Here is a 13,084-nt window from a genome sequence, read left to right on the forward strand (position 1 = left end):
AAAAGCCGGAGGCCGCGTCAAGTCTGTGCGTGCGCGCGTACATTGCGTGCGTCACGCCGAGGCCGCAGGGGCTTGTGGGAAGGGTAGTTCCCTCGGCAAGATGGCGGCCCCTCCGGCCCAGGAACCGATGCTGAGGCAACCTCCGCCGCTTCCTCGGGAGTCGGACGAAAACGGCTGCGGAAACAGCGCCCCCGAGGTGAGGGACGGACCGGGACTCGGGGATTCGACAGCCATCCCTTCGAGGCCGGAGCTGGGGATGGCGGGGGGATGGAGCTTGAAGCCCCCTTCCATCGATGTTTGACTACAAAGCCCATCTGCTTAGTGGGGAAAGGGGGAATAACACTGCCAATATTGTGTGTGTGTGTGTGTAATACGTTGATGCAATGAAATTTTTTATTATAGTTCATGTAAATTAACTACGGTGTATTAAATAAATATTATGGTTAATATATATTATTGTAACAGTAACAAGAGTTGGAAGGGACCTTGAGGTCATCCAGTCCACCACCACCACCCCGCTCAGGCAGGAGACCTGTACATTAGGGATTCGAACTGTCAACCTTTCTGATGGACAAAGCTCAGTGTCTTAGCCACTGAGCCACCTAGTCAGGTCTAATGTTGTAGTAAATAGTATTAATGTATTATACACACACATACACAAATGTATAAATAATGATATAGTATAGTAGAGGTACTCCTGGAATTACTCCATGTACTCCTGGCAAATTCACAGTATAAAATTAATTTGAACTTCTGTCTCACTTAGCGAGAGGAATTTTGGGGCTCAAGCATGGCCATAAGCTGAGGACTGCCTGTACTTGGGTGGAAAGACATCCGTACGACATAAAACGCCGGAGCGCTGCCCTCTATGAGGAGTAGCAACTTGATCTCAGGGTTTATTTGTTTGTTTGTTTTTTGAAAATTGGGAGGTTAATAAAAGCTGCTCTCCTGAACTTTTGAAGGTATATTTTTCTGGGTGTTTTCTGGCAGGACCCCATGGAAGAAACAGCTAACTCGCCTTACCTGCGTGCACGCCGCAAGCTAGAGAACCTTCTGAACAAGAGCCTGCGGATTCGTATGACGGACGGACGGACCCTGGTGGGCTGTTTCTTGTGCACTGACCGGGACTGCAACATCATCCTGGGTTCTGCCCAAGAATACTTGAAACCCACTGGTGAGTCCCCCACTGCCCTACCCCACCCCCTGGTCTGGTCTCTGACAACCGCACCCTTTTTTCTCCCTCTAAAATGCCCCAGAGCAGTGTTTCCCAACCTTGGCAACTTGAAGATATGGGGACTTCAACTGGCATTCGCTGGCTGGGGAATTTATGTATTTATTTATTTATTTATTAAATTTGTATGCCGCTCCTCTCCGTAGACTCGGGGCAGCTCACAGCAGTGATAGAAACAATGTACAATACAAATCTAATAATACGAAGTTAAAAAACCATAATTTAAAAAACATGCACACAACACACCATACATAAATTATATAGGCCTGGGGAAGATATTTCAATTCCCCCATCCCTGACAGCAGAGATGGGTTTTGAGAAGTTTACGAAAGGCAAGGAGGGTGGGGGCAATTCTGATCTCTGGGGGGAGTTGGTTCAAGAGGGCCGGGGCCGTCACAGAGAAGGCTCTTCCCCTGGGTCCCGCCAAATGACATTGTTTAGTTGACAGGACCTGGAGAAGGCCAACTCTGTGGGACCTAACCGGTTGCTGGGATTCGTGCAGCAGAAGGCAGTCTCGGAGATATTCTGGTCTGATGCCATGAAGGGCTTTATAGGTCATAACCAACACTTTGAATTGTGACCGGAAACTGATCGGCAACCAATGCAGACTGCGGAGTGGTGGTGTAACATGGGCATACCTGGGAAAGCCCATGATTGCTCTTGCAGCTGCATTCTGCACGATCTGAAGTTTCCGAACACTTTTCAAAGGTAGCCCCATGTAGAGAGCATTACAGTAGTCGAGCCTCGAGGTGATGAGGGCATGAGTGACTGTGAGCAGTGACTCCCGGTCCAAATAGGGCCGCAACTGGTGCACCAGGCGAACCTAGGAGTTGAAGTCCAAATGTCTTCAAGTTGCCAAGGTTGGGAAACACTGCCCTAGAGCAATGATGGCGAACCTTTTTTTCCCTCGCGTGCCAAAAGAGCAAGCATGCGCGCTATCGTGCATGCGCGAGTGCCCACACCCGTAATTCAATGCCTGGGGAGGGCGAAAACAGCTTCCCCCCCCTCCCGAACGCCCTCTGGAGGCTGGAAATGGCCTCTTTCCCAATTTCTGGTGGGCCCAGTAAGCTCGTGTTTCATGCTCCCCAGACTCCAAAGGATTCCCTGGAGGCGTGGGAGGATAAAAACGCCCTCCCACATCCTCCTGGAGGCTCTCTGGAAACCAAAAACGCCCTCTCTGTGCAAGCAAAAAATCAGCTGGCTGGCACACGCGTGCACATTGGAACTGAGCTAGGGCAACAGCTGATGTGCCGGCAGATATGGCTCTGCACACCGCCTGTAGCACCCGTGCCATAGGTTCGCCATTACTGCCCTAAAGTCCCTAGGGATTTGGGTGGCATACAAATTGAATAAATAAATAAATAAATCTTTTCAAAAGTCAAATATCGCTATGTGGCTGGTCTCTGAGCTTTCTTGCAGACCTTTCATGACCCAACTAGGGAACATTATCAGTGCTAGAAGGGGGAGGAGGAGGAGAACGACGACTATGGGATCCTTGGTTCTCTCTGTACTTGGCAGTTTTCTTGCAGACGTTTCATGACCCAACTAGTTACGCCATCAGTCCTAGAAGGGCGTGAGGTTTCATATAGTGACTGCCGGTAGGATTGCATGTGCCCAAAATTGGAAATTGAGTAGAATACCAATAAGGAAGATTATGGACTGTATGGAAATTAATAGGCTTACAATGAAAATTAAGGACAAAGAAGACACAGAGTTTGTACGAAATTTTATGAAGGGATTGAAAATAAAAATAATAAATAAATAAAATAGCTAATGTAAAGGAAATTTAATGTAAGAGTAATAAAGAAATGAGAAATAGAATTGACAGAATCCGGATGACAGAAAGAGACATGGAGGCAGCATTAGTTAAATATATAACACGTGTTTCAAAATTATATTAAAAATAAGATTTGAAATGAAACTGAAGAGTTAAAAAAATAGAGCACTGGGATTGAGAAATTAAAACTGCTTGAACTATTGTCCAAGCAGTTCTTCTTTAGATAAAATGAATATTTGAGATTTAGGATTTTTAAAATTATTTTATATGAAAGAGACTATAAATATGCTACTATTCATTGAAGGTATATATATGGGTTTTGATATATGTATGGTTTTATGGTGGAGAAAAAAATTAAAAAATATTTTTTAAAAAGGAAGGGAGTGAGGTTGGCAGAGGAGAGGAAGTGGAGGAGGAGGAAAAAGAAGAGAAGGGGGAGATAGACTGAGGGGTCCTTGGTACCCTCTGAGCTTGGCCATGTTTCCTAATCCAACTAGTTGGCATCCTCAGCCCTAGAAGGGAGGGGGAGGAGGACTGTGGGGTCCTTGATGTTCTCCGAGGTTGGTTGTTTGCCTGCAGACATTTCATGACCCAATTAGCTAACATCATCAAGGCTAGAAGTGGAGAGGGGGCGTGTGGAATGGAGAAGAGGAGGAAGAGAGGAAATGGGGGGAGGTTTGTGGTGGGGTGGAGGAAGAGGACTGTGGCGTCCTTCTTAGACTCTGAGCTGGGGGGGGGGGTTGGCAGAGCTTTCATGACCCAACTACGGAACGCCATCAGTGTTGGATTTAGATTAATTAGATTTGTATTTATTTATTAGATTTGTATGTATGTAGCTCACAACAGCAAAACATAGTACAAATCCAATGATTTTTTAAAAATCAGTTAAAACCCTTAATATAAAAAACAGTCATACATCCCAGACAAACCATACATAAAACGGAACGGCCCAAGGGAATCAATTTCCCCATGCCTGAGGGCAAAGGTGGGTTTTAAAGAGTTTGCGAAAGGCAAGGAGGGTAGGGGCTGTCCTGTTCTCCAGAGGGAGTTGATTCCAGAGGGTTGGGGCCGCCACAGAGAAGGCTCTTCCCCCGGGTCCCACCAGACGACATTGTTTCGTCGACGGGACCTGGAGAAAGCCGACTCTGTGGGACCTAATCGGTCGCTGGCAGAAGGCGGTCCCGGAGGTATTCTGGCTCGATGCCATGAAGGGCTTCATAGATGATAACCAACACTTTGAATTGTGACCAGAAACGGATCGGCAACCAATGCAGACTGCGGAGTGTTGGTGTGACATGGGCATACCTGGGGAAGCCCATGACTGCTCTCGCAGCTGCATTCTGCACGATCTGAAGTTTCCAAACACTCTTCAAAGGTAGCCCCATGTAGAGAGCATTACAGTAGTCGAGCCTCGAGGTGATGAGGGCATGTGTGAGCTGTGAGTCCCAGTCTTGGTAGGGCCGCAACTGGTGCACCAGGCGAACCTGGGCAAGGGACTGGAGTTTGTGGAGAGGAGGAGGAAGAGGTCTGTGGGGTCCTTGGTGCTCTCTGGGCTTGGGGGTGACCCATCTAGGCAGTATCATCCATACTAGAAGGGAGCTGCTCTTTTTTTATATGCAAGTGGCTTGATGATCACCAGCCCTGATGATGCTACCGAGTCATTAAATGTCTGCAAGAAAACAGCTAAGCTCAGAGAACACCAAGGAACACCCCCCCCCTAATCATCACTGTTCCCCTCGTCCTCCTCCTCCTCCCCTAGTTAAATCTCCCCCCCTTGTGTTGTGGCCCGTCCATGTCCAGCACAGCTGAAGACGGATCCTGAGGATCGAGAGATGGGTGTGGGCTGGTATCCCAGGGCACCTGGCACCTGAGTCCGATAGCGAGGAGGTCGGACAAGATGTGACGTCAGATGCTGAGAGCCAACCAGGGCCTCCTGCACCTCCCGAAGTGCACATGGGTGACTCAGTAGAAGAGGAGCCTCTTCTTGATGCTAGGGTATGCAGAGTTGCCAGAAGGCAGGAGTGGCTGAGCAAGAGGAGGTCTCTGCGTGAATAGATCTCTGGAACCCTTGGCCATGCTTTTTGGCTGTTTAAGGGTGAGCGTCACGATGAGACAGTGTGGAAGTCAACTTCCGAATGTGAGCGATGGCTGCTCGGATCGGGCTCTTGGACTATTTATATGAATTGCAAATTAAGAAAAGGACATCTTGGTTTCTGGGCTTCCTGCCAACTCAGGGTGAGTCATGTTAACGAGAGATGTGTGATCAAAGAGAACCATTTGGGAGTTTGGCTTTATGTTTGAGACTCTAATGAACAACTGAGACGAATGGACTTATTTCTTGTTTTGCTGATACATTTTACACAGTTAAACCTCCCTGCTACTAAACTATTAGAATTACACGCTTAAATATTGTCAAATCTGTGGGTGTAGACCTATTTCTTTGAGGGGGGGCTCATCGCTGGGACAGAACACCTTGTAGCACTGATGACGCAACCAAGCTGGGTGGTGAGACCTCTACAAGAAATTCATTATTATTTTGCATATGTGATTGGAGTGGGGGGGGGGGGATTGTTGCCATAAAAAGAAACTCACCAGGCTCAGAAAGCATCAGGGACCCCACAGCCATCTTCTTCTTCCTCCTCCTCCTCCTCTTCCCTGCCAACCCCATTCCTAGCACTGATTCTATTTCTTGCTTGGGTCCTGAGATGTCTTCCAGAAAAACCACCCAGCTCGAAGAGCATCGGGGACCCCCACCGTTCTCTTCTGTAGATATTTCTATGCTGTGGCCTGACCGAAAGGCAGAGGATCACGTGGGCAGCGTTTCTGGCATGGGGGTGGGAGGGAGCGAAGGGAGAGACCACCCTTGTATTCCCACTGATAAGGAGACCTTCCCCAAAACCAACCAAGGTGAACTAGATATCTTCAATGGCCCCTTAAAATTCTACAAGGGGGGGAAAAAAACCAAACCGATAACCAGAACATCTGGATTTGTTGGAGAAGTGAAGCAAGGGAGTTTAGGATCAGAACACCCACCTCCGCATCATTCAGTGTTGTACTTCATGGTTCTTGACAAATGTGTCTTGTCTTTTTATGTACACATTGAGAACATCTGCACCAAAGTCAAGTTCCTTGTGTGTGCAATCACACTTGGCCAATAAAGAATTATATTCTATTCTATATTCTGTTCTTTTTTCTATTCTCTTTTCTATTGTGGTTATGGGTGATTTCAACATGCCTGATGTTGACTGGAATATCCCCAGTGCCCTTACATGCAAAAGTAAGAATATAGTAGAGGCCTTTACAGGAGCAGCTCTGGCACAGCTGGTTAAGACACCAACTAGAGGGGAGAATATTCTAGATTTAGTTTTTACGAATGGGAATTGGGTTTCAGATGTCAAGGTGGGAGAAAATTTAGGTTGCAGTGACCATCTATGTTTGTGGTTTGATGTAAAAACTCATTGTGAGCAATCCTATAATGCAACCAAAGTATTGGATTTCAGAAAAACAAATTTTAATGCAATGGGGGAATATTTAGATAATGAATTAAAGGGGAGGGATAAAATGGCAGGAGCGAGCACCCAGTGGACTGTATTTAAAAAGGCCATCTTAAAAGCCACTGGACTGTATGTAAGACAAATAACTAAAGGTAAAAGGAAGAAGAAACCGCTATGGTTTAGCAATGATGTAAGGACTATAGTCAATGAAAAAAAGGCTGCCTATAGGAGGTATAAAGAGTCTGGAAGTATAGCTGATAGGGAGGTGTATAAAATGAGACAGAAGGAGGCGAAACAGATAATATATGCTGCTAAAGCCTCAAAAGAGGAAGAAATTGCCAAATCTCTAAAGAAGGGGGATAAAACCTTCTTCAGATATATTAGTGATAAGAAGAAGAAAAACTGCGGCATCACGAAGCTTAGTACCGGGAAAAATACATGCATTAATGGGAATAAGGAGATCGCTGACCATTTCAATAGCTACTTCTGTTCAGTTTTCTCAAAAGACACCTTACAAAATAATACTATAGAGGGATATAGCATTGCTTCCAGCTGTACGGATTCAGCTCCAGTGATCTTAGAAGCCGATGTCTTAGAAGAACTTGAACAATTAAAGATAAATAAGGCAATGGGTCCAGATGGTATCCACCCCAGAGTTCTTAAAGAACTCAGATCTGTCATTGCTACCCCCCTGACTGATTTGTTTAACCAATCCTTGTTAACAGGAGATGTTCCTGAGGATTGGAGAATGGCAAGTGTTGTGCCTATCCACAAGAAGGGCAGTAGAGAAGAAGCTGGTAACTACAGGCCAGTTAGCTTGACATCAGTTGTCGTTAAAATGATGGAGACTCTACTGAAAAAGAGGATAAATCAGCACCTAAAAAACAATAACTTATTGGACCCAAATCAGCATGGCTTTACTGAAGGCAAATCATGTCAGACTAATCTCATTGATTTCTTTGACTATGTCACAAAGGTGTTGGATGAAGGTGGTGCCGTGGATATTGCCTACCTGGACTTCAGCAAAGCCTTTGATACGGTTCCACATAAAGAGCTGATAGATAAATTAGTGAAGATTGGACTTAATCCCTGGATAGTTCAATGGATTTGCAGCTGGCTGAAGCATAGACACCAGAGGGTTGTTGTGAATGGCGAGTATTCTGAGCAGAGTCAGGTTACAAGCGGTGTGCCACAAGGGTCTGTTCTGGGTCCTATTCTTTTTAATATGTTTGTGAGTGACATAGGGGAAGGTCTGGTAGGGAAGGTTTGCCTATTTGCCGATGACTCTAAAGTGTGCAATAGGGTTGATATTCCTGGAGGCGTCGGCAATATGGTAAATGATTTAGCTTTACTAGATAAATGGTCAAAGCAATGGAAACTGCAGTTTAATGTTTCCAAATGTAAAATAATGCACTTGGGGAAAAGGAATCCTCAATCTGACTATTGTATTGGCAGTTCTGTGTTAGCAAATACTTCAAAAGAAAAGGATTTAGGCGTAGTGATTTCTGACAGTCTCAAAATGGGTGAACAGTGCAGTCAGGCAGTAGGGAAAGCAAGTTGGATGCTTGGCTGCATAGCTAGAGGTATAACAAGCAGGAAGAGGGAGATTATGATCCCGCTATATAGAATGCTGGTGAGACCACATTTGGAATACTGTGTTCAGTTCTGGAGACCTCACCTACAAAAAGATATTGACAAAATTGAACGGGTCCAAAGACGGGCTACAAGAATGGTGGAAGGTCTTAAGTATAAAACGTATCAGGAAAGACTTAATGAACTCAATCTGTATAGTCTGGAGGACAGAAGGAAAAGGGGGGACATGATCGAAACATTTAAATATATTAAAGGGTTAAATAAGGTCCAGGAGGGAAGTGTTTTTAATAGGAAAGTGAACACAAGAACAAGGGGACACAATCTGAGGTTAGTTGGGGGAAAGATCAAAAGCAACATGAGAAAATATTATTTTACTGAAAGAGTAGTAGATCCTTGGAACAAACTTCCAGCAGACGTGGTAGATAAATCCACAGTAACTGAATTTAAACATGCCTGGGATAAACATATATCCATCCTAAGATAAAATACAGAAAATAGTATAAGGGCAGACTAGATGGACCATAGGGTCTTTTTCTGCCGTCAGACTTCTATGTTTCTATGTTTCTATGTTTCTATTCTATTCTTTATTTTATATTCTCTATTCTCTTTATTCTATTCTATTCTCTTTTTAATTTAATTTTCTATTCTACTCTCTTTTCTCTATTCTGTTCTATTCTCTTTTATATTCCTCTGATTCTCTCTCTCTCTCTCCCGCCCCCACCCACCCACCCTTCAGACTCCTTCTCGGCAGGCGAGCCCCGAGTCCTGGGCCTAGCCATGGTTCCCGGCCATCACATCATCTCCATCGAAGTCGAGCTAGAGAGCCTGAATTCCTTGCAGTACGTTTGAAGTGACCGTCCGCCTCTGGAAAGCAGCCGCGTCTTCCAGAATGTTTTTCGAATGCAAGAAGGAGACAGAGAAGATTTAAAAGAAAAAGAAAAAAGAGACCGGGAGAAAGAGAGAGAGAGAGAGATTTCTTCCATCGACTTGCTCTCACTTCGCCCTGGAAGAGTGGAAACTTCACTCAAAAGCTGGTCCTCACAACTTGAAGGATTCTCTACCGTCCAGCTCCTGAGAGACATTGAACCAGAAGGACCTTTCCATTTGCCTCCTGTCATTGTTTAAATCTCGAACTCTGCACCCATGCTGTGTGTTTGGCGTGTGTTTAGCGGTCCTGGTTGTGTGTGTGTGTGTGTGTGTGTGTGTGTGTGTGAAACTCGTGTTTTTTCCAGGAGGGTTAGAGTGCATTACTGCAGGCTAAATTCAGCTAACTGCTAGGCTGTAGTTCAGCAGTTCAAATCTCACCACCGGCTCAGCGTTGACTCATCCTTCCATTCCTTCCAAGGTGGGTAAAATGGGGACCCAGATTGTTGGGGGGAAAGAGGTTGATTATGTAAACAGCTTAGAGAAGGCTGTAAAAGTACTGTATATAAGTCTAGAATGCTATTACTAAACGCTATTCTTCCGAGGACCACCTGTCCTCGCCTTTCCTCTGGGCAGAATCCAGGAACATTGGCCGGATCTTTCGGGATCGAGTGATCAAAAGGATCCCAAATCATTAAACCCTGGCTTAGGTTGCCAGCAGGTTGACGAGAGTTTGGGGTGCAGGAAGGAGGAATGTTTGCCCCAAAGAGGCAGGCGCCAAATTTCTCAAAAGAATCAATATGCTTTTATGCTCAAGCAAGCAACAAAGGGCTTGACTGACAAGCTTCCTTTGACTGACGTTCCTCCTTCCTCGTTTCCTGCAGAAAAATCTCCACGGTCCCCAATTCCTCCCCATTTTGGTTTTAAATTCACCAAATGCTTCCCCCACTCTTGTGTGTATGTGTGGGGGGGGGGGTTGGAGTCCTTAAAAAGACATGTTTTGCTGGTGTTCTCCTTTAAATCCCGCTTTACATATGGTTCGTATGAGACGTATGATTGTTTTTTATATTAAGGGTTTTAAATTGTTTTTTAACTATTGGGTTTGTATTGTTCTGTTGCTGTGAGCCGCCCCGAGTCTTCGGAGAGGGGCGGCATACAAATCTAAATAAATAAATCGGAATATAATTTTTAGAACGGTGGCTAGAGAAAGCTCACTCCCCAAACAAAGGATGAACATCCACTGGCTGAAACTTTCAAAGATAGTTGGAAAACGGGCGCCTTGATTGTTCCTGGAAAATGAACAGAATGGGATGGGATAATAGTACAGTAGAATTAGACTAGACTAGACTAGACTAGAACAGAACAGAACATTAGAAAAGAGTAAAACAGAAAGAAAAGAGTAGAATAGAGAGTAGAATAGAACAGTGATGGTGAACCAATGGCATGGGGGCCACTGGTGACACTTGAAGCCCTATCATCTGCTGACATGTGAGCTGTTGCCCTAGTTCAGCTCCAACATTCATGCGTGTGCCGCCCAGCTGATTTTTGGCTTGCACAGAGGCTCTGGGAGGGTGTTTTTTGGCTTCCAGAGAGCCTCCAGGGGGATGAGAGAGGGTGTTTTCACCCTCCCTGGGCTCCAGGGAAGCCTTTGGAGCCTGGGGAGGGTGAAACAAGCCTACTGGGTCCACCAGAAGTTGGGAAACAGGCCGTTTCCAGCCTCCAGAGGGCATCTGTGGGGCCAGAAGAAGCTGTTTTCACCCTCTCCGTGCATTGAATTATGGGTGCGGGCACTCGTGCACGTGTAATAGCACAATCGCGCACTCTTTCAGCACCCAAGGAAAAAAGGTTCGCCATCATTGGAATAGAATAAAGTAGAATAGAGTAGAATAGGGGAGAATAGAATAACAGAGTTGGAAAGGACCCTGGAGGTCTTCTAGTCCAACCCCTTGCTTAGGCAGACAACCCTAAAGCACTCCAGACAAATGGCTATCCAATCTCTTCTTAAAAACCTCCAGTGACGAAGCACCCACAATGTCTGGTGGCAAGCCATTCCACTGGTTAATTGTTCCTCCTTGCTTGCTTCTCTCCTTGATGTGTTTCCACCCATTGCTTCTCGTCCCAACCTCGGGTGCTTGGCCTAATTCCCTAACAATGGAAAGCGGGGGTTATTGGTTTTTTTTTCCCCCTAATTACAAAGAAAATGTCTTCATCCCAGAGAGCAGGGCGGGAAAACTGGCGTCCCTCTTTTAATTTTTGCCAACAAAACCCCTGCAAAAGCCAAGTTTAAAAACTTGAATTAACGGAGGCCTGTCCTGTGGCTTGCTGACGGGATGCTCCTTCGCTTTGCCGAATGTCTCCCCCCCCTCAAAAAAAAAAAAGCCCGTAAGCCCCCACCCTTCCACCTCCCCCCCCAAAAAACCCCCCACCTTGGGAAGATGCATGAATCTGTCTTCCCAAATCCGGGTTGCAAAATTGGCAGGAAGTGGCCTCTATAGATAGACCCATGTCCTCTCTTCCCTTGCGCACAATAGAAGAGCTTGTGCAAGCCAGCGGCTCTCCTGGCTTATCTAATCAGGGTTCCTTCCTCCCCAGAACGTGGAGTTTCCATTCGGGCCGGTTGGCGCCCGGGGGAGATGATTCAGTCCTTCCTTATCCTGTCCCGTTCGCCTGGGTTCCTGTCCCTTCCTTTGGCAGGCCTCGGTGCCCTCTGGAAGCTGCAAAAAAAATTTACCTTGGCCGGCAAGTTTTTCGGCCGTAGCAAAAAAAAAATATTGTTGAATTTCTGCTTTTTAATCAGAAGGGGAGATGCCCCCTTTTTCCGGCTCGGAAATCGAGACCTCCCAAATAGCCTTCGCTTCGTGCCTACGTGCCTCTGGGCCCATCACAATCCGGAGTATTGTGTGGGGCTGAGTCCCTTTTCGAGGGAACAAACAAGGCCAGGTTTTGGGGTCACAGGGTAACCCAATCACCATGTTTCTAGTCCCTGGATGCTAAATCTCCAGCCCGGAGGACGGACGTAGAAGGCTGGACGGATTTAAGGAGTCAGCAATTTAAACCATCTTCAGTTTCAAGTGCAAAAGTTAATTCCGAAAAAAAGATAGTCGCCTTTTTTATTTCAGGACAGGTAGGCCAATTCCAGGTTTCCCGAGTCGCCTTTCATGAGTTAGTTCAGGGGTCTTCCAATTTTGGCCATTCAAAGACTTCAATTCCCAGAATTCCCCAGCCAGCTACACAATAGATGGTGGATATGCAGTAAGCGTAATATATCTTGATTTCAGCAAAGTGGGGAAAAGGGGGCTGGCTAGGGAATTCTGGGAGTTTATTTTATTTATTTATTCGATTTTTTTAATGTCGCCCTTCTCCTTAAGACTCAGGGCGGCTTACAACATGTTAGCAGTAGCAGTTTTTTAAACAGAGCCAGCCTATTGCCCCCACAATCTGGGTCCTCATTTTACCCACCTCAGAAAGATGGAAGGCTGAGTCCACCTTGAGCCGGTGATGAGATTTGAACCGCTGACCTACAGATCTAGCAGTCAGCTTCAGTGGCCTGCAGTACAGCACTCTACCTGCTGCGCCACCCCGGCTGTATTGTTGAAGTTGAAGTCCACAAGTCTTAAATCAAGGATCTCCAACCTTCGTCACTTGCAGTCTTGTGGACTTCAAGTCCCAGAATTCCCCAGTCAGTCATGTAGGGCTACTTCCTTAATAGACGGTGGGTATGCAGTAAACGTAATATATCTTGACTTCACCAAAGTGAAACCAAGAGTTGGCTGGGGTCTTCTGGTGCAGAATAACAAAGTCACCCTACCCAAGCCACGTAGGGTAACTTTTTCAATAGCAGTGAGCGTAATATATCTTGACTTCAGTGGGGGAAAAAGGTGACCGGGGAATTCTGGGAGTTGAAGTCCACAAGTTTTCAAGTGGCCAAAGGTGGGCGAAGTCTGGTCTAATTCAGTTTTTCTCAAATTCAACCGCCTTAAAAGGAGTTGTGGACTTCAATTCTCAGGATTCTGGAAGCTCAAAGTTTGAAATTTTTTTCAAGTTTGAAAAACACTCAATTTATTTTTATTAACTCTCCTGGAATTTTTTAAATCGGAACCAAGTTACTTATCTTTGGGGAATGAA

The 13,084-nt window shown here is 45.7% G+C and overlaps 1 protein-coding gene across 2 annotated transcripts; it reads left to right on the forward strand.

Annotated features, from left to right (window-relative positions):
• Positions 1-57: 57 nt before the first annotated feature.
• On the forward strand, positions 58-10,153 carry NAA38 (N-alpha-acetyltransferase 38, NatC auxiliary subunit). Of its 2 annotated transcripts, none has more exons than XM_070767040.1 (3): positions 58-196; positions 991-1,174; positions 8,832-10,153. In XM_070767040.1, exons 1-3 carry the CDS (start codon positions 101-103, stop codon positions 8,942-8,944), a joined length of 393 nt encoding a protein of 130 aa, XP_070623141.1. In that variant the 5' UTR covers positions 58-100; the 3' UTR covers positions 8,945-10,153. The 2 variants fall into 2 exon arrangements, with proteins under 2 accessions (XP_070623141.1, XP_070623142.1); XM_070767041.1 differs by lacking the exon at positions 8,832-10,153 and adding an exon at positions 4,809-6,218.
• Positions 10,154-13,084: the final 2,931 nt, after the last annotated feature.

This window comes from Erythrolamprus reginae, chromosome Z, assembly GCF_031021105.1.
Source record: "Erythrolamprus reginae isolate rEryReg1 chromosome Z, rEryReg1.hap1, whole genome shotgun sequence".
In the NCBI taxonomy this organism is placed as follows: Eukaryota; Metazoa; Chordata; class Lepidosauria; order Squamata; family Dipsadidae; genus Erythrolamprus; species Erythrolamprus reginae.